The following is a 27351-nucleotide window of genomic DNA, read 5'->3' on the forward strand; positions in this document are numbered from 1 at the left end:
TTTTTTAGCGTTTGGACTGAATTTATATAATCCTCCGCCCACTCTCTTTCGCATATGATTGGACTCAATTTCTCCATTATTTAAATAAATAAATAAATAAATACCCATATTTATTTATTTATTTATTTCGATTAATATTGAATTAAAATTTTATAATTAATTGAGATATTTAAGGAATTGGATTAGGCTCTCATTGACTGACACGTGGATAGATAGCAGCGTCTGGCTGTGCCTCCAAGATAACGCCACGTCATTCTCCGTCTCAAAGCATATGATTCCTTCTCCTCCTCGGTCATAAAGACAACAATAATAAATAATAAATAAATAAATCCTTTTGTACTGTCGATTGTACCCTTAGTTTTTATTCCTTTTTTTTTTAACTATTGGAAAATAAAAGATATTAATTATTTATTTATTTATTTATTAAAAAAAGAAAAAAAATGGATTGAATTTTACTCAATATTAAATGGCAAGGCTAAGCAAAGGAAAGTACTTGGACACGTAAGACTGGGGAGGCCCCGTCACGTGATAACTTTGTCCCCCAAAGTTGTATGGTAAAGCAAGCAACAAGACTAACCCACACGCTAACTACTGTACACCACTGGAGTGGGGGATCCAAATCTCCCAGCTTATTTTATGAGTGAATTTCAAGTGTTTTTATTTTTATTTTTATGTTATTTCCATTTTCCACCGTCGTTTTGCACCCAGAACGACATGTCGTAATTCTTGTTCTTTCTTGTTTACGTTAGGGACTAATGATGGATGATGGAGAATTAGATAATGGGTTATCATGCAATCCACATGCATGGTGTGGAAGCCTGAGATCGCCGTTTAATCTACTTCAATTCCACGTCAGTGTTGTTTTTATTATTTTTTTAATGGGGGCAGTTACGTGGGGTCTGGTTTTGTTAGGCGGGTAACGGACAGCTCAGCTCGCTTGTTCTCTATTTCTCTGATCATGGATGTTTACACGTGGCGATATCTTAGCGACACCCACTTGCTTGGTGGCGCTTTGTTTTGTGGACACGTGATCACAACCGACGGTGAAGATATGTTAGGTGTCAACTTGATTAATTGCGTAATGCACATGATTTCCGTAGCATGAACCTTCACATGAGTTTTGGGAAGAGTTCATAATTTATTTTAGAATAAATAATAAAAAATAATTATGAATTTAAAATAAAACTAAGATATTTTTTAAATTTCATAATAAATTTAGCTTAATTTAGTTACGTAACAATGTACCTCAATTGTTAGCAAAGGTTGTCTGTTCTCCTCTCCAATCGATACGGGATCTCATAATCCAATCCTCTTGGGGTCCACCGTCTTCACTAGCACACCATCCGGTGTTAGCAAATATTGTTCGCTCGCGTTTATTAGGGAAATGTTTCATTGCTTTTATAAGAAATACTCTGTTATCTCTCCAACCAACGTGAGATCTCACAATCCAACCCTCTTGGTAGTCTAGCGTCCTCACTAGCACACCATCCAATGTTTGTAAATATTGTCTGCTCGCCTCTGCTAGAGAGTGATTTTCAAACCCTTATAAGGAATGTTTCATTCCCCTCTCCAACCGACGTGGGTTCTCACATTCCACTCATTTTTGGGATCCAACGTCTTCACTAGCACACCGTGTTAGCAAATATTTGTCCGTTTTTGCCCGTTACGTATTGGCGTGAGTCTCACGGTTTTTAAACGTGCCCGTTAGAAAAAAGTTTCTATATACTTATAAGAAATACTTCGTTATCTCTCCAACTAATGTGAGATCTCACAATCTATCCCTCTTGGGATTCCAGCATACTCGTTAGCACACCATACAGTATTAGTAAATATTGTCTGCTCATGATTTTCACACCCATATAAGGAATGTTTCAATCCACTCTCCAACCGATATGGGTTCTTACATTCCACCCATCTTGGGGGTCCAGCATCTTCGCTAGCACAACCCTGTTAGCAAATATTGTCCGCTTTTGCCCGTTACGTATCGGCGTCAGTCTCATGGTTTTAAAACGAGTCTATTAGGGAGAAGTTTCTATATACTTATAAGAAATGTTTCGTTCTCCTCTCCAATCAATGTGGGATCTCACGAGAATCCATCAAGTAACTCGATTCATGAATTTGAATTCAACCGTGAAATTAAGTGGGAAGAAACGAAGGACACTTAATTTTTAAACTACATGTGGAAGACTCATTGTGGGTTCCTTTTGAAGGATGTGAAATTAAGTACAAAGCAAGAGAAGGGGCAGAGTGGTTGTGAAAAATTTAATTTGTGCATCCAAATCAAAACCTAGAGAAGAGGAAGCAAACCAATGGAGTACCTTAAAAGGTTGTCCACTGCCTGCAGCTAATAATAATAATAAATAATAAATAATAATAAATAATAATAATAATAATAATAATAATAATAATAATAATAATAATCTCACATTCTTAATTAAATTTATTTAATTATTTGTTGGGATTCGAAAAATTAAAAATTCAAATTTAAAGATTCATTTGGGTTTCATTTAATTTAATTAGAGAAGATGTTGCTTAACGTATTAGCCAACAACTTGTTAGCCCTTTGCTTTAGGCTGCCCAATGTCCGAAATCCACTCACGAGCTGCACGTGACCCCCAAACACCATATAAATATGTATGCTTCCTTCTTTTAACTGTAACTTGTGTCTAAATTAACTGTCTTTAATCAAATAACTAACATGGGTTTAACGTAACCAAGTAATGCTTCTTTTTCTTTAAGTTATAATCCATCAATCAAAATATCGTCAAATGCATTGTAGACATGCTTATCGGGATAGTTTTTACTTCTTCCATTTCGAAGTTATCGTGTTGACCGTCGTTTGGGATGACAACTAGTAGTCCCTCACCCTTCGAATCGTCTAATCAAGTCATTCGAGATTGAGATTGTGCATGGATAGAGCTTTACATTATATGAGAACCCACATTAGTTGGAGAGACGAGCGAAATCCTTATAAGAGTGTGGAAACCGTGCGGTGTGCTAGCGAGGATGTTGGGCCTCTAAGGGGGTGGATTGTGAGATCCCACATTGATTGGAGAGAAGGACGGAGCATTCATTATATGGGTGTGAAAACTTCTCTATAGTAGACGTATTTTAAAAATTGTGAGACTAACGACAATACGTAACGTGTCAAAGCGAACAATATGTAACGTGTCAAAGCGGACAATGTCTACTAATGGGGCTTGGACTGTTACAAATTGTATTAGAGCTAGATAACGGGCGGTGTGCCAATGAGGATGTTGGGCCTCTGAGGGGGTGGATTGTGAGATCCTACATTGATGGGAGAGAAGAACAGAGCATTCCTTATATGGGTGTGGAAACTTCTCTATAGTAGACATATTTTAAAATTTGTGAGACTAACGACAATACGTAATGTGTCAAATTGGACAATATCTATTAGTTGTGGGCTTGGACTATTACAAATGATATTAGAGCTAGATAACGGGCGGTGTGCCAGTGAGGATGTTGGGCCTCTGAGGGGGGTGGATTGTGAGATCCCACATTGATGGGAGAGAAGAACGGAGCATTCCTTATATGGGTGTGGAAACTTCTCTATAGTAGATGTATTTTAAAAATTGTGAGACTAACGACAATACGTAACGTGTCAAAGCGGAAAATATCCAGTAGTGGTGGGCTTGGACGGTTACAAATGGTATTAGAGCTAGATAACTGGTGGTGTGCCAGGACTGTTACAAATGGTATTAGAGCTAGATAACTGGTGGTGTGCCAACAAGGATATTGGGTCTCTGAGGGGGTGGATTGTGAGATCTCACATTGATGGGAGAGAAGAACGGAGCATTCTTTATATGGGTGTACAAACTTCTCTATAGTAGACGTATTTTAAAAATTGTGAGACAAACGACAATACGTAACGTGTCAAAGCGGACAATATCTACTAGTTGTGAGCTTAGACTGTTACAAATGATATTAGAGCTAGATAACGGGCGGTGTGCTAGCGAGAATGTTGGGCCTCTAAAGGGGGTGGATTGTGAGATCCCACATTGATTGGAGAAAAGAACGAAGCATTCCTCATAAGGGAGTGAAACCTCTCCATAGTAGACGTGTTTTAAAAATCGTGAGACTAACGACGATACATAATGTGTCAAAGCGGACAATATATACTAGTGATGGGCTTGGACTGTTACAAATGGTATTAGAGCTAGACACCGGACAGTGTGCCAGCGAGGATATTGAGTCTCTAAAAGGGTAGATTGTGACATAAAAACTTCTCTCTAATAAATATATTTTAAAAATCGTGTGACTGACAACTATATATAACTTACTAAAACCGAGCTCGCATGTATTGTCTCATCGTATCTGTAGTCTCAAAAGAATGGATTTTTAAAATTGAGATTATACGATAGTTTGTTATTTGCATGCACGCGAGTTCAGAAGGCCTGGAATATCGGGTCATACGTGGGGCCAGGGGAGACGTTGATATAACAACCATGAGTTGATTGCACGTGACATGGGAACTGAGTTTTTGACTGATAGTTTGACCGGGATGTTTCAGTCACGTGATCTTGACCAAAGATTGAAAAAATGAAAACCGACACGCCACCTCACTCTCTCACGCTTACGAACCAGATCAGCAAATCCCGACCGTTGGTTACCAACGGGAGCGATCAAAATAAAAAGGAAGCTTAAAATGACAGAAACATCCCTGGAACAAAGCAGTTACCAAGTTCTGAAGAAAGAGGGCATTTATGGAAATTGAAGGTTCCTTAATGCCTCCCAGTTCGTAGACAATAACAAGTTCTGGCTTTACGTGCATGGCAAGTGAACCCATTTCAACTCCATAGCCATCTCACTCGGCCAGTTAGATTTACCCACGTGTCAGCTTTGTCATCCAAGGAAACATGTAGACCCAGTGTTGACCCGACACGTAGATCCCTGTATCCTATCTGCAAAGGTTTATTATTGTGCTTCGACAAATGGAAAATTTTACCACTTGGAGAGATGGGTCCAGAGTGGAGATAAGGTTGATGACGTGGAGTGGGTGCAAAAAGAAATACATTAATTTCTCACTACACCTTTTCTTAAACTAGATCGTATATCCAAAAGTTCCTTACTCGTAAAGTTGGAAGAGACAATCCACAAAACAATAAATAATTTTCCTTTTTTTTAAAGAGATTAATGAATCTTTTCAAAAATATTTTAAAAATAAAATATTAATGGTTTTAATACAATAAAGTATTTTTCTTTTTTTACTATTAAAATTTTAAAAAAAAATTTGAAGATAATTATTTTTAGATAAAATTGTAACAACTTAAACTTAATCTTACCGCTAGCAAATATTGTCTATTTTGACCCATTACGTATTGTCGCGAGACTCACCGTTTTAAAATGCGCCTACTATGGAGACTGGAGAGGGTTCAACCCTAATCCGATTAGTGTCTATGGAGAGCGTCTACGATGGAGAGGGTCTAGCCCTAATTCGATTACTGCCTCACATCATTCGGTGACTGAATCTAATACCATTTGTAATAGTCTAAGTCTACCGCTAACAAATATTTGTATGTTTTGGCTCATTACGTATTGCCGCGAGACGTCTACTATGGAGAAGGTTTAGCCCTAATTCGATTAGTGTCTATGAAAAGCGTCTACAAAGGAGAGGGTCTAGCCCTAATTCGATTAGTGTCTCACATCGTTCGGTGACTAGATCTGATACCATTTGTAACAGTCTAAGTCCACCGCTAGCAAATATTGTATGTTTTGGCCTATTACGTATTGCCGCAAGATTCACAGTTTTAAAATGTGTCTACTATGGAGAGGGTGTAGCCCTAATTCAATTAGTGTCTATGAAAAGCGTCTACGATGGAGAGGGTCTAGCCCTAATTCGATTAGTGTCTCACACCATTTGGTAACTAGATCTGATACCATTTGTAACAACTTAAGTCTACCGTTAGCAAATATTGTATACTTTGGCCCATTACATATCATCATCAGTTTCACGATTTTAAAACGCGTCTACTAGGAAAAGATTTCCACAAATTTATAAGGAATGCTTCATTCTCCTCTTCCACAATGTCACGAAAATATTTTTTTCAATAAGTAAACTAAAATTTAAACCAACCCTAGATTTAAGCACAAATGGTAATTAAAAAAAATATATACCAAAATGAAAAAATTGGGATTGGTGAGAATTTAGCGTAAGGAGGCATGAACATAAACAGGAATGAATTGATTGGGAGTATAAGTTTGGTTGCTTAACGCCTGCGGCAGTGCGGGAAATGGCGCCAACCGGCACTGGCAGGCAGCCTCGTAAGCCGCGCAATAGATATCAATCTTCATCTCACTGCCCCCATCCATCAATGTTCTTGGCCCCAATTGATATCACGTTTGAGTGATTTTTAAGCCATGTAACATTCCCTGCCCCCAAATCCCAAATCCTTTTTTTCTATTATTATTATTTTTTTTTTTTTTTGGGGGATTTGGGTATTTTTTGGTGCTAAATTTACGGGGGGGTTTATGGAGTTGTAATTGTCAAATCATACTAAAGTAGGAAAAGGTTAGGGGAAATTGCATCACTTCAGCTTAAAGGATGCAGCTAATTGGAGCAAACATGCGTAAATGACAAGTAACTTCATGTTTTTTTTGGGACAAAGACTTTATAATTTAACACTAATTCGATTCAATTTTGTCTTTTGCTTGTGTCGTTTTGAGTTAGGCACTTAATTTTTTATCTCGTGTGATGATTTGTTTGAATTATTCCGTTATAATATCTCTAAATTTGAATTTTTTTTTTTTTTATTGCGAACCGTGTTCATATTACCCGACCATTAGAGACTATCCAACAAAACCCATAAAGTTTGGGTCTGGGTAGATGTTTTTTTAGGTTTGAGTTTGGTTGAATTTTTGAAAATTCGAAACATTTGATTCGGCTCGTGGGTTGACAGAATATGACCAATCCGGAAATAACATTACAACTCAAACCTATTTTATGTTAAAAACATTAAAAATATTTACCTTTTGTAATTAATATTAGTGATGTGTCATGACTTGATCCAAAAAAATTCAACCAATTTCGTGTATTCCCCTAATTGTTACCATACATTGATTCTCGTTATTTTTTCAAGCTCATATACCGACTTTGACTCGACTAGGAATATGATGAATGAATGAAAAAGTCTTTACGAGCATTCCTACTTGAGTTTTGTTTTGTTTTTTTTTTTTTTTTTTGAACGAATAGTTTTAACATTATGGACTTACGATATTTGTTGAAATAGAGTCCGTGCACGATCTCTTTTGGAAATACAAAATATATATATATATATATATATATTAAAATAATATTAAATTTAGAAAGTTAATAGATTACAATAAATCATCCTATACTAATAATTTAACAAATAATAACGACAAAATAATGTAAATAAATACGTAAAACATTGAGACATAAATAGTAATTTTCAACCATACATAAAACATCATGTGTTATAGACAGACAATAACAAGAGGATAAGTCGTGTAATGCCTTGTTTTAGACCAACATGTCTTCATAGTTCCCATCATATTGTAATTTGGATTTGCTGTTTCAAATATTGATGTCGGTGTATTATTTGAGTTGAGTTATTTACTTATATAAGTATGTTCAAAAGATTCAACGGCGTGAAAAACTCAATTAACCTAACTTAATCCATATGATTTAGGCTCGATTATCAACTTATTTGAATTGGGTCGGGTTCAAATAAACCTAACTCAATCCATATCGTACAAGTTGCATTCTCAACTTATTTGAATCGAGTGACGTTCATATAAATGAAAATTTTATAAGTTGAGCTGAATTGAGTTGGTTTAGTGTTTTCGTAAAATTAGTTCGTGTTACACCTTACGTATCACTGTCAGTCTCATGGTTTTTAAGAAACGTTTCATTTCCCTCACACCCTTGGAGGATTGGGTACCCAGCTCGGTGCCTAGTTTTGATACCTTTTACTTTTGTAACAATGCAAGCCTACCACTAGGAGATATTGTCTTTTTTAAACTTTTTCTTTCGGGGTTTTCCTCAAAATTTTAACACTCGTCTTTACAGGAGAGGTCTTCAGTTTTCACACTCGTCATAGACAAGATCTCAGCCATGATCGGTAGCCATCATAGACATTATTCGTGTCCCAATAATGCAAAAGTTTTTATAAAAATATTCTTACAATTTACTCATAAAAACTTTGGAGCTTGCTTTCATTAATAATTGGCAATAGATTTCTCAATTTCTCCCAAATTATTTGGAACCAAAAAATAATTTTTTTTTTAAAAAAAAAAAAAAAAAGGTAGCAGCACCATGTGGAAACATTATGAATGTGTGAAGTAAAACGCACCGTTTTATTAGATTATTGTGGGGCCCAATCTGACAAGAAATCCGACAAAATAATGTCGAATTTTTTACCAGTACTTCCCCAAAGTCGAACCATGTAATCATTATCTTGGATTTCCCCGAATTTAATAATTAAAATAAAAATGGAAATATCAAAACGCGAAACTGGTTGTCGTTTCGTTGGTAATTGATGGGAGTCCAGTCAATGATGCGTAGCCACTGTTATTTTCCAAATTCATTTTCCACGCGCCATCTATTTTATATTTCAAATAAAACTGATTTCTTTTTTAATTATTGCCATCGCCTCTATAATTAAATATTTAATAAGAATTTTTTTTGTAAATATAATTTAATTATTAAGTGACTTTTTATTAAATTTTATTACATAATAAATTTAATATAATCATTAAATATTGGGTTGAATTTAATTAGTTTTGGTTATTCAAATACATAATTTATTTATTTTTATTTTTAATAAAAGTAAAAAATATTGATAGATAAAATATCTATTTATTTATTTATTTATTTTAAAATATTGAATTAACATTTTAATTCAATTTTATGGCTATTTACAAATTTGATAATTAATGAAAAATTAAGTTGTAAGCAATTTGTTTTAAAAAAAATTAATAATTAATTTTGATTAATTTATTCCATAAAATTTTTATTTTGTTTTTTAAAAATTACAATAATACCCTTAAACTATTTTTTGTTTTAAAATTTGAAACATGTTCGAAAAAGATCTTTTGAGTTTCTATCTTGATCTTGATGCTAACAGTAGATATATGTCATTGTCGGCTCAAACTCCATCATATTACTATTTACATCAAAATTTTCGATTATATACTTACGAATTAGTTTTAACTTATCGATTAATAGTAACTGTAGATCTCAACCTGTAACGACCCGACTTTTCATATCAAAATTCGGGTTGTCCCATGGCTCACTTTTCCACTTTGCTCGTCACTTCCGTAACACGGCTTGTTTGAAAATCACTTTAATAAGTATTAAAATAACCGGTGAGAAACCCCCTATTGGGATCAAATATATAAACTATCATATACCTAATCAAACGAAATCGAGGGACCTTAGTGGTTAATTATCCGAAACACATAGAGTGTAATTATAAACTATCATATAGCTAATCAAACAAAATCGAGAGACCTTAGTGGTTAATTATCCAAAACACACCGTGTGTAATTTTCAACCAAAACAATTTTCAGCAATCACTCCTCAAAGTGACCGTTAGTGGCTGATTACCTGATTCACACAACGTGTAACTCTTACCTTAATAATCATTTCATGCAATCACCCAGCAGAGTGACCAAGGGTGGGTGCTTGCTCGATCTCACAAAGTATAACCCTTACCACAATCTACCCAATCATCAAACATATTATGCATGCATTAGGTCCAAAAATATTTCTTTTCTCAATCATCAGACATCATATGCGTTCATTGGGTCTCAAAACATTTATTTTTACTATAAAACATAATCATATCACACAACACACAACCAGACAATAGCGAACATTTTTAACCATTTTAAAAAAATAAAACATTTAAGTTTCAATAGAAAGGTTCCTTGCCTTGAGGACTTCTTTTTAATCGAACTTACAAATATTGGTCCAACTCCAACTTATACCAAGTCTACAATTAAACACCCAAGTTTAAACAACCCAACTTGACATGATACAACGATTCCCACAAATCATAGGGTTTTATTGGTCACATTCTCTCTACGTAGAGGTTGTGTTCAATTCCAACATTGTAACTTTCTTTGGGTCGTTGTACCTCGGTTACTATATGGACATTTAGAGGTAAACAATAAGGGTATGTTCCATTCAAGATCGAGATTGGACTCAAAGAAAAAGTCTCATGAAAACCCACCGTTTACTCCTCCAAACGGTAGTTTCGACGACGACGGTGTTCGTCTACGATGGCAATGCAGGCGACTAGCGTGCAATATTCGACTATATTCAACTGAAACCCTAAGGTTTGTATAAAAATATATTGGGCTTTAGTCACACAACTTAGGTTTTACACAACCCTCGATAAATAAATAAATATTTTCTACTCATTCTGTCTTGTACTATTCACATCAAAACCCTCGAAAATGAATTTTCCGACTTATCACAAACAAACAAGAAATCAACAAGAAAAATTCGTACGTTCGAGTAGATAAACGGGATAATAATTTATTTAAAAAAAAAAAAAACAAAAAACAAAAAGACAATACATGAAAATGATTCGATCCTTTTAAGGATGGATTTGTAAAAACTAACCACCAAATTTGCTTCCTTAAAAACCACTTTGTTTCATAATCATCATCCACCTAACTTCATCACATGTGTGTTTATGTGGTCGGTGGTTTCTTGTAATTTGGCCTTAATTACTTCCTAAATCCAAATCTAATCATTCATTTAAATTTAAGTAAAAGATTTGGTGGTTATTAACCTCACCAAAGCTCATGTGCCCCCTCATCATTTTTTTATTACATTTTCTTTTTCTTTTTATATTTTATTGATTTATTTATTTATTATCTCTTTTTGTCATTTTTAATTATTGTTGGGCTGGGCTGGTCTAATAACAGGTAGCCTAATGGGCCTTCTAAAGCCCATTATTTTTTAGCTTTGGGCTTTAAATGGGCCTCACAAACATAAGTTTTAAATGGGCCTCACGAATTTGGTCGGGTTAGGTTGAGAAATTTTTTTAGACTAATTTAAATTTTGGGTTAGTTGGGTTGATGATCCAAACAACCTGAATAGAGTTTACGATCTAACCCAACCTAATCCGGTAGGTAAGCTCTTTCTGATTTTGAATCTTAGAAAGAATCTCCCGACAATATAGAAGAAATTTTTTTTATGAGGGATTGACATGGACGAGATAGGTAAGAGAGATTCACATTACGACATCGGTGGTAACTAAGTGTGGGAGAGGGTATGACAACAGTGAGGTGGCAAGTACCGAGCATGGAGATAAGAAATGATTTGGAGCTGGATGAAAGGCATGAAACCGATCGTGAAAGGCTTTGGTTGTGTATTGATTGGATCCGGAAAGAAGAAATTTAAAGGATTTAATTCGTAGCCTCTCCAAACGCCTTTTCATGTGGCGTCGGGAGAAGTTTGGAGAGGTTAAAACTCCCGATGTTCAAATGAAACGTGCATCGGGAGATGACTTTTTGCTGATGTTGCTGATGGCGTTCCGAGTCCTTGCTTCTCCTGATGTGTTTTCACTTCGTCGATAAAAACGGGTCGAGAGAAGTTCGATTTCCTATTGTGTATAAGAGATTCTCAAATATTAGGATAAATTAAAAATAAGAAAAGTAAATATTAATGGTTTAAACCATAGTTGGGTTTTTATTTTAAAAAAAAAAAAATATATATATATATATATATATACCAAAAATTAGAAAGATTATTCAACAACCATACAGAGAGCGCCACGTGGCGACAAATCTCAATCTGGATACTGGTTGGACCCGATATTTAAGGGTATGATTGCCACGGACTTGAAAGGAGAGCCACAAAGCTTGAGATTATTCCAGGTAAGCAGAAACGAGCCGATGTGGACGTGGCAGATATTAGATTCTCTATGCCACGTGGCAGTGATTCAGCCAATTGCACATCCCCTCCCCTATCCATTTAGATAAGCCCTTGCATACATTAACGAACTATGATTCAATCCAAACCCACACGGTCATCTTCATCACTCAAATTTCCCATTTAGTGATCCCGACTCGAAATGGCCTCGGCTTGTGCTTCTTCTGCCATTGCAACGGTCGCAATTTCTTCATCGAGGCAACTTATTCTCTCATTCATCTTCTTTATTTCCCTAAACTAGTCGTTTCAACTAAATTACTAATTATGAAGCTAAATGTTTTGCAGTTCTCAAAAGAACGGGTGTCCAAAGGCTTCTAATTTCGTAACAGGGAAGAAATTGAGACTAAGAAAGTACACCACCGCTGCTGTTGCTCCTCGATCTGCTCCGGTCTGTGCCGCCGCTGACCCCAACAGACCCCTTTGGTTCCCTGGTAGCACCCCTCCTCCATGGCTCGACGGTAGCCTCCCCGGTGACTTTGGCTTCGACCCTCTTGGTCTTTGTAAGTATTAAACCACTACTAAACTACTACTGAGTATCAGTGAATTGAGTTGGACCCGACTGAAACATTTTTTTAGACTCAACTCAACTGTTCAAATGGTAAAAAATTTCAATATATACAATTTTTATTAAATAATGAATTCAACGTAATCGAACCGTTCACATTGTCCGAGTCATTTATTTACCGTTATAAATAAAATATTAGCTCCTAAAATATATATTTATCTATTTTTAAATATTTAATTAAAAAATTTAACTCAATTTCAATATATATTTTTAAAAATTAACTTTCAAAATTGTTGAAGAATAAATAATTAAATAAGAACAATATAAATATAAATATATAAATATAAATATAAATATATATAGATTATTATATATTTAGTAATTATATATATAATTGTAGCGTAATTAAAAATATCACCCTTTAATTTTTGTACTGTATTTTGGTAGCTTCTGATCCGGAGAGCCTGAGATGGAACCAGCAGGCGGAGCTGGTGCACTGCCGGTGGGCAATGTTAGGCGCTGCCGGAATTTTCATCCCGGAATTCTTGACAAAGATCGGAATTTTGAACACTCCATCATGGTACACCGCCGGAGAATTGGAATACTTCACCGACACCACCACCCTCTTCGTCGTCGAACTCATTTTCATCGGTTGGGCCGAGGGTAGACGGTGGGCCGACATTCTCAAACCCGGCTGCGTCAACACCGACCCGATCTTCCCCAACAACAAGCTCACCGGAACGGACGTTGGGTACCCAGGAGGGCTGTGGTTCGACCCGCTCGGATGGGGTAGCGGGTCTCCCGAAAAGATCAAGGAATTGAGAACTAAAGAGATCAAGAACGGACGTTTGGCTATGTTGGCAGTGATGGGTGCATGGTTTCAACACATTTACACTGGCACCGGTCCCATCGACAATCTTTTCGCGCACCTTGCCGATCCCGGCCACGCCACCATCTTCGCCGTAAGTTTTAACCTAGGATTTGGAAGATCTTGAGATTAAATAGGGTGGTAAATTTTAGGGTTTAACTGTTGTGTTCTTCTTTTTTACAGGCTTTTACTCCCAAGTGAAGAAATTGAAGAGCATAGGAGGAGGCGTGTGTATCAAATCATAACTTGAAAACTATGTGTTTATGTCTTGTGTATGGACATTGATATCAATTTCATGTACAAATGAGAACGAGAATTAAGGAAGTTTTAGACGCGTTTTGAGTTCTGAATCTCTGCGTATGCTCTATGGTTGCAATTTTGTATGAACGGTTATATCAGACTGAATTTAGCTATGATCATTCTTGCGAATGTATACGAAATTTCGACTTTGAGAGGAGCTTGAGGTGATGTACCACACAACAAGCAGCTCGATTTAGCAATACTTGAAGGTGGAGTGTCATACCCAACGAACTAAGTTTTTGATGAAGCAATAACCGTTGAATCAAAAGAATTAATAATTCTATATACAAAATTCGGATCAACCAAGAGATAATTCTAGAATTAGATTACTTTTAAGAACATAGACGTAAAAGTAAGATTTGGAACCTTGTTCTAAATTAAGTCTCTACAATCGAACTTAATCAAGACTTATTGAATTAAATGGATACAATCTACCACAAGAATTGCTTGAAACTTATAAATGACAAGGATATTCTGTCTCAACTTGAGAGCTCAAATTCATTCATAAATGACTACTTGGAGTCGGATTTTGACGGGATTTTTAAATGGCTACTTTGAGTCAAATTTTCCATGTTGAGATAGCCGAGTTGGTCTAAGGCGCCAGATTAAGGTTCTGGTCCGAAAGGGCGTGGGTTCAAATCCCACTCTCAACAATATTTACTTTTTTCATATACTTTTGGGTTCAGAGGCGGTTCGCCTATTTCTGGTGTTGTCGATCTACAAGACGTCAAATCTTAGCTCGAGGTGAACTAATAGTGTGATCCCCGTATGTCGACTAGCTACTGTGTTTAACCTATGTGGTCCGACACCCCCCTCTCAGGGATGAGACCTTAGCCTTTGGAATCTATATGAATATAATCATGTGACCAAGAGGATGTGTAGTGAGGTACCGCAGTGACAACTTAGAATCTTAAGCAAGGAAAACAGACAAGAGAATGTCCTACCCTGAGATTCGGGCATAAGCAACTTCGAGGGGCAAAGTTTTGAAGGAGGGGAGTATTTGTAGCTGCTAAATCGGGACAATGATTAATTTTCAAAATTTTCATTTTTTAGTCCAATCTTTCAAGATTTTATTGAGGGCAGCATCTCGACTAAGAAAATCCTAGAAACTCAAGAAAAATATAAAAGATAAATAGTACAAATTGAAAAAAGTCGATCAAAGTCAACCAAGGGACAAATTGACCCCATTCCTAACCAAGGATCCTAACGGGTGCTATGGAGTGAGAAGAAAACAAAAAGAAGAAAAAGAAAAGGAGGGTTTTAGAGTTTTAAATGAAAGGTAGGGAGAGAAACGGGAATCCGCTCTAAATAACTTGGAGTCTGATTTTGGCAAGAGTTCTAAGCGGCTACTTTGAGTCAAACTTTTCATGTTGAGATGGCCGAGTTGGTCTAAGGCGCTAGATTAAGGTTCTGGTCTAAAAGGGCGTGGGTTCAAATCCCACTCTCAACATTTTTTTTCTTTTTGTTCACCTATTTCTGGTGTCGTCGATCTACAAAACATCAAATCTTAGCTCGAGGTGCATTAATGGTGTGATCTCCGTGTGCCGACCAGCTACAAGCAAGGTATATGGACAAGAGGGTGTCCTACCCTAAGATTCGAGCATAAGCAACTTTAAGGAGCAAAATTTTGAAGGAGGAAAGTATTTGTAACCACTGAATTGGAACGATGATTAATTTTTAAAATTTTCACTTTTTTGTCCTTTGGTTCGATCTTTTAAGATTTTATTGAGGGTAGGATTGTGAAAGAGAAAATGCTTAGAAAAATCCTAGAAATTCAAGAAAAAATATATAAGATAAATAGTACAAATTGAAAAAAGTCGATCAAAGTCAGAGATAAATGATCAGTTTGACTCCATTCTTAAGAATCCTAACCCTAGTTATGAAGTGAGAAGAAAATAAAAAGAAAAGGAGGGTTTAGAGTTTTAAAAGAAAGGTAGAGAGAGAAACGGGAATCCTCTCTAAGTGGCTACTTCGAGTCGGATTTTGGCGAGAGTTCCAAGTAGCTACTTTGAGTCAAACTTTCTATGTTGAGATGGCCGAGTTGGTCTAAGGCGCCAGATTAAGGTTCTGGTCCGAAAGGGCGTGGGTTCAAATCCCACTCTCAACAATATTTACCTTTTTCATTAGTTTTATATACAAAATTTAATATTGTTCTATAGGTTCCGAGGTGATTCACCTATTTCCGATGTCACTAATCTATTGGACGTCAAATCTTATCTTGAGGTGAACTAAGGTGTGATCCCCGTACCGGCCTTTACGAACAAGACCCTAGCCTTTAGAATCTATATGAATGTAAGCATGATCAATGTGTAGTGAGTGAATGACCGTATTTAGAATAAGCAAGAAAAATGGACAAGATGTCCTACCCTGAGATTCGGACATAAACAACTTTCACGGGAGATAGTTTTTAAAGAGGGAAGAATTCATAGCACCCGAATCCCGATGAGGATTAATTTTCAAATTTTTTCCTTTGAAGTCTGAACTCTCGGACTTCTACCGAAGGCTTTCGAGGCCGAATTTCACTAGGATACCCAAGAAAAAAAGAAATTTAATGGAGCTCACTCACTAGCTTGCCTTTTCCGACAGCTTTTAGCTGACCATTTTTGACATCCTAGGACAGTGTATCACAGTTTCATTCCTTTCATTTCCAGCTTAATTAATGGTCCTAAGCTTGAGCTAACGAGAGTTTCGATGAAATTTAATAACTTACTTGTATTTGCTTATCGCTAATCAATCTGCTCTAATGGTACTTTTCAAACACTTTTGAAAGTTCAAGCGTATTTTTTAAACAAAGTACAAACAAATTTCATCCAAAACTAACGGTAAACAATCGCCTCCCAGTAATGATGGAAAACTTCTTCTAGCAATGTAAAAGAATAATCATGAAACACTCAGAAAACCTGTCTAATGTTGATGTTTATTCTTGAAGTTCTTATGTATTCCAGAAAATGCAAATCATCTCGACTTGAAAACCGCTTTTCAAGAAGAGAAATTTCCTCACTTTCTTCATCTGTGAAGATCCGTGGTACACCTACAAGACATTCACGGCATGTTCCAGGAAGTTAGCGGTTTTTTCGATAGATGAATCACAAAGCATTCGTCGAAATCGGATATCCGGGTCGATATATAGAACAAAAGGGCAACGCATGATGTAAGAGTAAACATGAGGGCTGCATTACCATGGAAACATTCCCTTGCTTCTCCAGCCATTAGCACGACATCTCCACTTCGAAGAAACATGGCTACGGGCGGATCCTGTCTCGACTTGCCACCCAAAAGAAAGATAGCCTTGCAACCCAAACTGGAGCGGGCGGATAAAGCAGATAACAGAATAAGTACTGGAGATCAATGTCCTCTTTTAACATAACAGACAGGAATGCAATTCAATGAGGATAAGTTGGCAAGATACCTCAAGCTAACAATTGGCTTGCTCCAGTCAGCTTCCATGTCATCTAGATGACCCCCGAGCGTGTCGCCTAAAGATATCAACGAAGTGTCAGAGTAATGGCAAGGTTCTGCTGACATTTCCATGCATCACTTATCATTCTATTGATGTCAATGCACAAATTTTTCTTTACTTACCTGAAGCAAAATAATTCACTATTGCAGCTTCAGGTTTGAATTCTTCCCCAGTTGGCATTGCAGCTGCCGCCATTCTTTTGGTAAGTTGACATAACGCAGAGGGAATCTCGTTATGGGGCAGAGATATGTCATAGCTTCGCTACTCCATAACAAGGAGAATAATTCAGATATCAAACAAATCCATAGAAACAGTACGGGAGGTTTTGGCGTTTTGGAAAGAAAAAGTCCCCACCCCGAATAATCTCCTCGTTAGGAATCACGACTCTCCATAATGGTATGATATGGTCCACTTTGAGCATAAGCTTTCATGGCTTTACTTTGGATTTCCCCAAAAGGCCTCATACCAGTGGAGATGTATTGCTTACTTATAAACCCATGATCATTCCCTAAATTAGCCAATGTGGGACTCCCCCCAACAATCCTCCCCTCGAACAAAGTACACCATAGAGCCTCTCCTGAGGTCTATATAGCCCTTGAACAACCTCCCCTTAATCAAGGCTCGACTCCTTTCTCTGGAGCCCTTGAACATAGAAAACCATTTGTACGATACCTGAGTCATTTTTTACTACACTTTGGAGGGTAGCAATTTCTTTGTTCGACACTTAGAGGATTCTATTGGCATTGCTAAATTAAGGGCATGACTCTAATACCATGTTAGGAACCACGAATCTCCACAATGGTATGATATTGTTCACTTTGAGCATAAGTTCTCATGACTTTGCTTTGGGCTTCCACAAAAGGCCTCTTACCAATGGAGATGTATTCCTTACTTATTAACCCATGATCATTCCCTAAATTAGCCAATGTGGGACTCCCTCCCAAAATCCTCCCCTCGAACAAAGTACACCATAGAGACTCCCCTGAGGTCTATATAGCCCTCGAACAGCCTCCCCTTAATCGAGACTCGACTCTTTTGTTTGGAGCCCTCGAACATAGTACACCATTTGTTCGATACATGAGTCACTTTTGACTACACTTTGGAGGGTAGAAATTTCTTTGCTCGACACTTGAGGATTCTATTGGCATTGCCAAATTAAGGGCATGACTCTGATACCATTTAGGAACCACGAACCTCCACAATGGTATGATATTGTCCACTTTGAGCATAAGTTCTAATGGCTTTGCTTTGGGCTTCCCCAAAAGGCCTCATACCGATGGAGATGTATTCCTTACTTATAAACCCATGATCATTCCCTAAATTAGCCAATGTGGGACTCCCTCCCAATAATCCTCCCCTCGAACAAAGTACACCATAGAGACTCCCCTGAGGTCTATATAGCCCTCGAACAGCCTCCCCTTAATCGAGACTCGACTCGACTCTTTTCTTTGGAGCCCTCGAACAAAGTACACCCTTTGTTCGACACATGAGTCACTTTGGACTACACTTTCGAGGCTAGCAATTTCTTTGTTTGACACTTGAGGATTTTATTGACATTGCTAAATTAAGGGCATGACTCTGATACCATATTAGGAACCACGAACCTCCACAATGGTATGATATTGTTCACTTTGAGCACAAGCTCTCATGGCTTTGCTTTTGGTTTTCCCAAAAGGCCTCGTACCAATGGATATGTATTCCTTACTTATAAACTCATGATCATTCCCTAAATTAGCCAATGTGGGACTCCCTCCCAACAATCCTCCCCTCGAACAAAGTACACCATAGAGCCTCCCCTGAGGTCTATATAGCCCTTGGGCAGCCTCTCCGTAATCGAGGCTCGACTCCTTTCTCTGGAGCCCTCAAACAAAGTACACAATTTGTTCGACACATAGGTCATTTTTTACTACACTTACGGGACTAGCAATTTCTTTGTTCAACACTTGAAGATTCTATTGACATTGCTAAATTAAGGGCATGACTCTGATACCATGTTAGGAATCACGAATCTCCAAAATGGTATGATATTGTTCACTTTGAGCATAAGCTCTCATGCCTTTACTTTTGGTTTTCCCAAAAGGCCTCGTACCAATGGAGATGTATTCCTTACCTATAAACTCATGATCATTCCCTAAATTAGCCAACGTGGGACTCTCTCCTAACAATCTTCGACACTCCTAATATTACCGAGAGTTCATACTATAAAACACGAGTAAAATATGGAGTCTTCTAGTTAGACTCACCTTGGACCAATCAAATTGTAGGCCGAGTGTACTCCAACGCAACTTCCAAAGTAATGCAGAGGCCGGAACTGATTTGCAGGTCCCCCTTCTGGATGAAACAGTATTTTCCTCCACAAACTTCCATCCATTAGAATTTCCATTGATAAGGGAAGGTTCAGTGTCGGAATCATCGTTGGAAGCAGAGATTTCATTATCTTCAACTAAAACTTTCTTTTCCTTAGCAGCAATGAACAGGTCTTGAATTGGTCCATAAATAGCATTATGATTGGTTCTATTAGGAGGCTGCGGAAAATCCTTTAAACTCTCCCTAATCCATTGGCATTGTTCTTCTAAACTCAACGCACCAGGAATAAAATAAAACCCTACATTTTAGACACATAGAGAACAACTGAATTTTGGGATCTTTTTCTTTGAAACAGTATCGAAAATGGAGAATTGGCAATACCAGGACGATTCTCCAAGCAGAAGACTGGTCCATCGAGATCGCACTTAGTCGCATTCACGCCCAGCGGAAGCGCACCATCCTGATTGTAACATTCGAGGATACGCTTGAAATCGATAACCTCAGACAAATCCACTTGTTTCGGTAGCTTTTTCCTGAAAGGAATCATAAGCAAGAGTTTGAAACATCGCCTCTAACAACGAATCCAATGCCAATTAAATGAAATAGAACCTGAAAGCGCAAATTGGGAAGAAATATACTTTTTGGAAGATTTATAGGTGTCGTCGTAGTACAGTTTGTATTTCTTCTCTGCTCTTCTGAAAGCGGTGCGCTCAGAATCGTCGGTGCCTTTGTCTGAACCGTACATTTTATCCACCGAGATTGGCTACCGCCGGCGAGTTACTCGGTAGGATCGTGAAATTGAGCTTCTGAGTTATGGCGATGGACGGGACAGGAAACTTAGGGTTTTGAATAGTCAAAATATATATTAAAATTGAGTTACAAAATTTAATTAAATATTTAAAAGTAAATAAGGAAGATGTAATGACCATATCCACCTAGCAGATATTATTGTCCTCTTTCGGTTTTCCCTTTCCGGCTTCCCTTATAAAGGGTGTTTTTCTCTTCCCCAACATGGTGGGACATCACAATCCATATCCACCTAGCAGATATTGTCCTATCTGGGTTTTCACTTTCGGACTTCCCCTAAGCTTCTCTTATAAAGGGTGTTTTTCCCCTCCCCAACAATGTGGGACATCACAATCCACCCCCCTTCAAGGCCGAGCGTCCTCGTTGGCACTTTGTCGTCTTTGAGTTTTTCCTTTCGAGCTTCTCCTCGAGACTTCCCTTATAAAGGGTGTTTTTCTCCTCCCCAAAAATGTGGGACATCATAATCCACCCTCCTTCAGGGTCGAACGTCCTTGCCGGCACCTTGTCCTATTTGGGTTTTCCCTTTTGGGCTTCCCCTCGAGGCTTCCCTTATAATGGGTGTTTTTCTCCTCCCAACAATGAGGGACATCACAATCCACCCCCCTTCAGGGCTCAACGTCCTTGCTGACACTTGTTCCTTTCTCCAATCGATGTGGGACCTGCGCTAAAATCCACCCCCTTTAAAGCCCAGCGTCCTTACTAGCACACCGTCTCGTGTCTGCCCCTTTGGGGAACAGCCTCCTTGCTGTCATATAGTCCAGTGTCTGACTCTGATACCATTTGTAACGACCCAGATCCACCGTTGGCAGATATTGTCCTATTTGGGCTTTCCGTTTCGGGCTTCCTCTCAAGGTTTTAAAACATCTGCCGGAGAAGGTTTCCACACCCTTATAAAGGGTGTTTTCTCCTCCTCAACCAATGTGAGACATCACATAGTGCTACGTGAACCAATGAATAATTATGCGTCTTACCAATTAATATTTTACTTTTATTAAAAAAAAAGTTAAATAAACAACTTGAATGACCCGAACAATTCAAAAAATTTATGATTAGGTTGAATTGGGTTAAGTTAATTATTTAATAAAAGTTGTTTGGGTTGAAAATTTTCACTCCAATCGATGTGAAATCCCAAAATCCACGTCTATTCGGGTTCAACTTCCTCGTTGGCACACTGCTCGGTGTCCATCCCCTTCGAGACTCAGCGTCCTCGCCGATGCACTGTCAAGAACCTGACCCTGATGCCATTTGTAACAGTTCAAGCCCGTCCGAAACTTGACTCTGATACCATATGTTCAAGCCACCACTAGCCGATATTGTCCTTTTAGGCTTTCTTTTCAAAGCTTCCGTTTTTAAAACGAGTCTAATGGACAGAGTTTTCACACACTTAAAACATGTATTGTTGTGGTATTATAAAAAGCGATTAAAAATAAATTATATTAAAAAATAATTAATTTTACAGCCTTTATTTTCTGGCCCAAAGAACCAAAAAAATAATCATATCCACTAAGGCCATAGCAAGAAAATTATCTGTACTGACTTCGCATACTGTAAGCGATTCCCAGAAGTCGGTTAAAGCTTGAGAACCAAAAATGGCAGCGAGCAGGGCTGTGTTGCGTTCTGCATCAATATTCTTAACGGAGCCATCGCGACCCTTCCACTTCAGCCGTGCTTCTTCTTCCTTCTCGCTCGGAACTAGGCGATCCTTCACTCACAGATTGAATTGCAATGTCTGGAGTTCTAGGGCTCGGGGATTTCACTTTCCTGAACGAACTGTTCTGAATTGCTCGCTCGACGAGACACAACTGACGTCGTCGTCTGATCAGGACGGCCAGGGCCCTCCTCAGGAGGCTGTTTTGAAGGCAATTTCAGGTTTCTACCTGACCTTTATGTTATCAAGGCTTCGGAATTGTAAGCCATGATTCAATTAATCGTTATTTAACTCTTCTCATGGACAAGTTTGTGTAATTCTTGTTTGTGTGTGAGGTTTTGCTTGTGTAATCATGCTTCTATTTCATGACGACTTGTTAATCTATTCGACGCAATTGATTGCGAGTTCGTTTGATTGCTCTGTGCAGAGGTATCTAAGACAGAAGGGAGGGTTGGGCATACCACAAATATGGTACTCGGAGGAACAGTGACTGATGATTCTACTAACGAATGGATTGCTTTGGATCAAAAGGTGCGGAATAGTTGCTCCATTAGCTCCAATTTATGCATGAAATGGCTAGTTTATATCATTTGATGGTTGGGTTTGTAGGTAAATTAGCGTTGATTTCTTAAGTCGGGGAGGATTTAGCTGTAAAAACCATACTATTGGCACTAGCTATAAGGTACCACCATCACCATGGATTTTGCTTACTTATTGGACAGGTTAACTCGTACCCGGGCGTTAGAGGCTTTACAGCAATCGGAACTGGGGGAGATGATTTTGTGCAATCTATGGTTGTCGCCGTGGAGTCTGTCATCCAACAGCCAATTCCTGAGGTGATTATTTTCAGTTTTTAGGCCAATTAAATCAGAGTCTATCAATTGCTTTTGCGAGATCCCGCGTTGGTTGGAGAGGGAAACGAAGCATTCTTTATAAGGGTGTGGAAACCTCTCCCTAGCAGACACGTTTTAAAAACCTTGAGGAGAAGCCCGAAAGGAAAAATCCGAGGACAATATCTGCTAGCGGTAGGCTTGGACGGTTACAAATGGTAAACGAAACATTCTTTATAAGAGTGTGGAAACCTCTCCCTAGCAGACACATTTTAAGAACCTTAAGAGGAAGCCCGAAAGGGAACTGCTAGCGGTGGGCTTAGGCTGTTACAGCTTTATTCCACAGATGTCTCATTATATGTGTGGAATTTCGAAGTAAGTGAAATTTTTGCCTGCAGTTAATTATGAAATTAGGCTAGATAATGTTATTTCCTCTGCTGTGTTCATGTGTGGGAAACACAACTTTTCTTATTAATTTCAGTTACAAAATATTATACAGAATGAATTGATAATGAAAATTAGAAGATGTAACATAAATTTAATGCCAACTTCTAATTGTATTATCGTTGTCGTTGTTTTACTTTTAGTAGTTATTTTTAAAAATTTTGAACTATATAGTATTTTATTATTGTTTGTGCATCTAGGTATCAAAATAGATAGAGATTATCTTGTAACAATTTCCTTCAGAGATGTACTCCAGCAAATGTCTTGAACATAAAATTGTGTAAAATATTATTTTGAACTCCTTTCAACTTTCACGGACTGGCGAAGTCTGTCATTTTCCTCATCCTTTACACATGTAATGTAACAGCCCAAACCCACATCTAACAAATATAGTCTGTTTTGGCCCGTTACGTATCGCCGTCAGCCTCACGGTTTTAAACGCATCTGTTAGAGATTATAAGGAATGTTTCGTTCCCCTCTCTGACCGATGTGGAATCTCACATGTAAGTTCACAAAAAATATTGTTGTGAAAGCTTTTGATGGTCCCTGCAAAGGTCTTACTCCTCTTTCTGACAAATGGAAGGCTTGGAGCTTGGTTCTCCTTCCCATTCATTTTATCCATGAAATCGTTACTAAGACATAAAAATAAAGTTTACGCCATGAACGGGCCACAAAAGAGAGGGAGTCTAGTAAGGGATTGAAGGTTTTTCTTCTCTTTGTAGTTGAAAACCTTATTGTTCCTTTTCAAGCCAAAAATTCCAAAAGAATGCTTTAGTGCATCGAAGCTTAAGTATCCCTTTTTATTTTCTGAAGGAATGACTTGCTAATATTATAGCTAGGAAATTATTGATATATATGGTGAGAGCCATGTTCCTATTGGAGCGTATAATTCCAAAAGTTCATAGCTAGGTAGTAGGAAATTGTTAAAAGGACCAAAAAGAAGGGCCTAGAGCAGAGACTTATTATTGAGAAGGCTTACGTCAATGTGTTCCAGGGTGGCTTGACGAAAAATAGAGATTTTGGATTTTGGGTGCTTTTTCTACTGCCAATTTCTCAGCTGTGCTTAATAGAAGATTGAATTTTTGGGTGCTTGTTTACATTATCTTGTCTTTTCTTTTCCCTCTTTTTGGTGGTCGATAATTTATTTGGATTCTTTATAATGGATTGAAGTTGGTATTCTTGATGGCTTCATATTTAGAAATTTTTATTAGATTTTTTTCTACTAAGATGATCTAAAATCGCCTACGGTGCAAGCACATACCAATCCCCTTCTTCTCCCTCTTAATTAAACCATTGATACAAATCAGATCCTATATGTAGAAATATAAGAAAGAAGATCCCTTTCTCCACGAAAGAAATGAGATTTTTGAGGATACAACACATACGAAATTAACCAATTTTTCTTGATGTAGAGGTTATCAAGAAAGCCGCATAAGTAAATATAACCTATCGAAAAGTGGGCTAATCCAACTAATCTTGCCACAAGGGAAAGAGCCACTGGTTTATCTCTCCATTGAATAAAATTAGCCAAAGGTGTGCGTTTGTGAGCCCACACTAAAGTTTCAATCAATTCTTGCCAATATCCGCACCCAGTAGCTCAAATAAGATGTCCAAATAAAAACATCCACGCCCAGACTGATAAACTATTCATACCAAAAGGATTATATCCATTGATAAGTTATGAAGAGTTCAACCATAGATAATCTCTTAACCACCCCATCAAATAAGTGGAAAATCCATTAATCTGTGAAGTATACCTTGGATAAAGAGAAAGTAGGTTCTTCAATAGCTAGAAGAATTATGTTCTTTAATCGAAAGATCTTGAACAAGCGATTCTTTTAGATCTACGAACTATTCTAGATCATTGGATAAGGTGGCCTTATGGTGATTAACATTGAAATGCTACACAAAGTTCAGTGATCGACGAACCTGCTTTCTTCATAGCTTCATCTTTTTAGCTTTAGTTTAGATAATTCAAAAACTGTTGTGCCAGTTACTTTAAGTTCACAACAATAGAGCTCAATCGCTAAATTTAATTAACATGAAGTAATTCTATTGTCATTAAAACATTAATTAAGTGAAATTAAGGCCCAACAAATTACCCCTTATTTTTGTTATTCAAGCAGTGTGTGTGAGATCTCCCTTCGATTGGAGAAGGGAACGAGTGTCAGCGAGATGCTGGGTCTTGAAGGGGGTGAATTGTGAGATCCTACATCGGTTGGAGAGGAGAACGAAGCATTCTCTATATGGGTGTGAAAACCTCTCCCTAGACGCATTTTAAAAATCTTGAGGGAAAGTCCAAAGAGGACAATATCGGCTAGTAGTGGTCTTAGGCTGTTACAATTGGGCTCCCCTTTCACATTGAGGGAAATTGTTAGGTAGGCAGCTTCTTACTGGTTGACCGTGATGAATATTTTGTCATGGGCTACTGAAATGAATGCAACCTTCTTGTTTCAGGGAGATGGAATTACTTAGATCGAATTTGTCCTTTTCTAAACTACCTTTTTATTTCTCGTCATTTTTAAAATTTAGGCCGAATTGCTAAGTTTTCTGTGACAGTTAACGAATCGTTGATGACCTTTTCATATGGAGCGTTCTATTGGAAATAATTTGACTAAAGATTTTGGAGGCTGTTTAATGTCATGTGGCGAACTTCTTTAATCTGTGATTGCGTTGCCAATCCTTTCTAAGATAGGGCTGAAATGTTACTGCATAATACTTATAGAGCTTTCTTTTGGAAGATTTCGCTAGAAAAGGAATAGGAGAATCTTTCAAAGTATCAATAGAAGTAAATTGTAATTGAAGAGTTTTAGGATGCTTTGCTTTTTTGCTTCTTCTTCATCAAGCTCTTTACTCTCCCTTTTTGTAACAACTCTTTTTCTCCTTTTTTTTACTACTTTTAAGTTCTTTTCGTACATTTTCGAGGGTTTTCCATAGAGTAAAGGTTCCACTCCCCCCGCCCCGAAGTATTGTGACTGTATATGTCGAACAGATCATTGGTAAAAACAAAAAAATAGTAGGGGAAAGATTAGAAAGAACTCGAAACATTTAGTTGGTTTGTGTCGAGGATACATAACTTCTCGACCGAGTAAACTTTCAAGGTGTTACTGTTAAATCAGACTATGAAAGCATCGAGAATCGAAAAGCTTCTAAATATCTTTCATCTTTGTAATTGTCTATCTCCTTTAGCCTGCAGGTTAATTCTTACGCCTTGAGGTTTAGTTTAAACTAATTTGGTTGTACGGTTAATTTATTTTGTTATTGTTAGTTCTTTTGTTTCTAGTAGTTTCGTAGTTTCTCTATATTGCTTGCTCGTTTATTAGGGCATATTTGGAAGTGATTTTAAAATGGCAAGAATCACTTTTCTCGTGCCTTTCTAAGGGCACGTTTTAGAGTGATATTCGAGAATTGTTTATGAGTTGACTTTTATAGAATCATTTTAATGTTGGGTCTTAGATCACATTTTCTGAAAATTTATTTTGATCGATGAAAAGCATTCTTGAAAGTGATTTTGAATACGACAAAAGTGATTTTAACCCTTTAAAAATCACTTCCAAACATGCTCCTAGTCGTAGAAAAAGTGTTTCTGGTCATTCCAAAATCACTTCCAAACATGCTCGTAGTTATGGAAAAAGTGATGTTGGTCATTCCAAAATCACTTCCAAACCCGCTCGTTACAAACATATTTGAACACGAATTTACAATCATCGATGAACGGACGCATTTACAGATTTGTTCTTGCTTTTGATTTGCATACAGGGCAAGGTGAGGCATAAATTATCAGCCAAAGGAAAGTACGTTTCGGTAAACATAGGACCAGTTCAAGTAATTTCCAGTGAGCAGGTCCCTCTCTTTCCCTCTCTCATTAACTCGTTCATTAATTATGCCTTCCAATTTCATAGCATAGCATGCCCTCCATCCCCCAACATGTGTTCAGCTACGATGCTTCTTGATTTGGTCGACCCCATCTCCAAAATAGATCAAACAAATAATAATAATTGGTTCGTTTATTCAAATTATATCATTTGGCTGCATTTTTTGCCCGACGATTTTGATTTTCTTCTCTTTTTCTCGGGTTTTCGATCCCAGGTTCAAGCCGTATACAACGCAATGAAGAGAGACGACCGTATGAAATACTTTCTATAGCTTTCTTTTCGACATTTACGTGTTCAATTCCATGTAACTAATTACACTCTTATTCCTCTTTAATCTCCCTAATTTAACTTAATCTTTGCTTATCCAATCCTGTTCTT

At 37.5% G+C, this 27351-nt stretch overlaps 3 protein-coding genes and 3 non-coding genes across 6 annotated transcripts; 5 read left to right on the forward strand and 1 right to left on the reverse strand.

The window, feature by feature from the left end:
• Positions 1-11968: 11968 nt before the first annotated feature.
• On the forward strand, positions 11969-13652 carry LOC111801387 (chlorophyll a-b binding protein 7, chloroplastic). Its single transcript, XM_023685366.2, has 4 exons — positions 11969-12127; positions 12215-12429; positions 12882-13396; positions 13486-13652. The coding sequence occupies exons 1-4, from the start codon at positions 12072-12074 to the stop codon at positions 13501-13503; spliced, it is 804 nt and encodes a 267-aa protein (XP_023541134.2). The 5' UTR covers positions 11969-12071; the 3' UTR covers positions 13504-13652.
• A 522-nt stretch (positions 13653-14174) lies between these two features.
• TRNAL-AAG (transfer RNA leucine (anticodon AAG)) lies at positions 14175-14255 on the forward strand. The gene has a single exon. It is a non-coding gene; the product is annotated as a tRNA-Leu (tRNA).
• A 716-nt stretch (positions 14256-14971) lies between these two features.
• Positions 14972-15052, forward strand: TRNAL-AAG (transfer RNA leucine (anticodon AAG)). The gene has a single exon. It is a non-coding gene; the product is annotated as a tRNA-Leu (tRNA).
• A 576-nt stretch (positions 15053-15628) lies between these two features.
• Positions 15629-15709, forward strand: TRNAL-AAG (transfer RNA leucine (anticodon AAG)). Its single transcript has one exon. It is a non-coding gene; the product is annotated as a tRNA-Leu (tRNA).
• A 585-nt stretch (positions 15710-16294) lies between these two features.
• On the reverse strand, positions 16295-20210 carry LOC111801436 (oxidoreductase, 2OG-Fe(II) oxygenase family protein). Its single transcript, XM_023685435.2, has 7 exons — positions 20008-20210; positions 19751-19902; positions 19306-19667; positions 17185-17323; positions 17012-17078; positions 16782-16903; positions 16295-16633 (listed from the first exon to the last, which is right to left on the reverse strand). Exons 1-7 carry the CDS (start codon positions 20112-20114, stop codon positions 16494-16496), a joined length of 1089 nt encoding a protein of 362 aa, XP_023541203.2. The 5' UTR covers positions 20115-20210; the 3' UTR covers positions 16295-16493.
• Positions 20211-21672: 1462 nt separating this feature from the next.
• On the forward strand, positions 21673-27341 carry LOC111802242 (uncharacterized). Its single transcript, XM_023686541.2, has 5 exons — positions 21673-22045; positions 22252-22355; positions 22547-22660; positions 26858-26941; positions 27188-27341. Exons 1-5 carry the CDS (start codon positions 21766-21768, stop codon positions 27242-27244), a joined length of 639 nt encoding a protein of 212 aa, XP_023542309.2. The 5' UTR covers positions 21673-21765; the 3' UTR covers positions 27245-27341.
• The last annotated feature ends 10 nt before the right edge of the window (positions 27342-27351 follow it).

The sequence above is a fragment of the Cucurbita pepo genome, chromosome 9 (assembly GCF_057944985.1).
Source record: "Cucurbita pepo subsp. pepo isolate OVF chromosome 9, ASM5794498v1, whole genome shotgun sequence".
Lineage (NCBI taxonomy): Eukaryota > Viridiplantae > Streptophyta > Magnoliopsida > Cucurbitales > Cucurbitaceae > Cucurbita > Cucurbita pepo.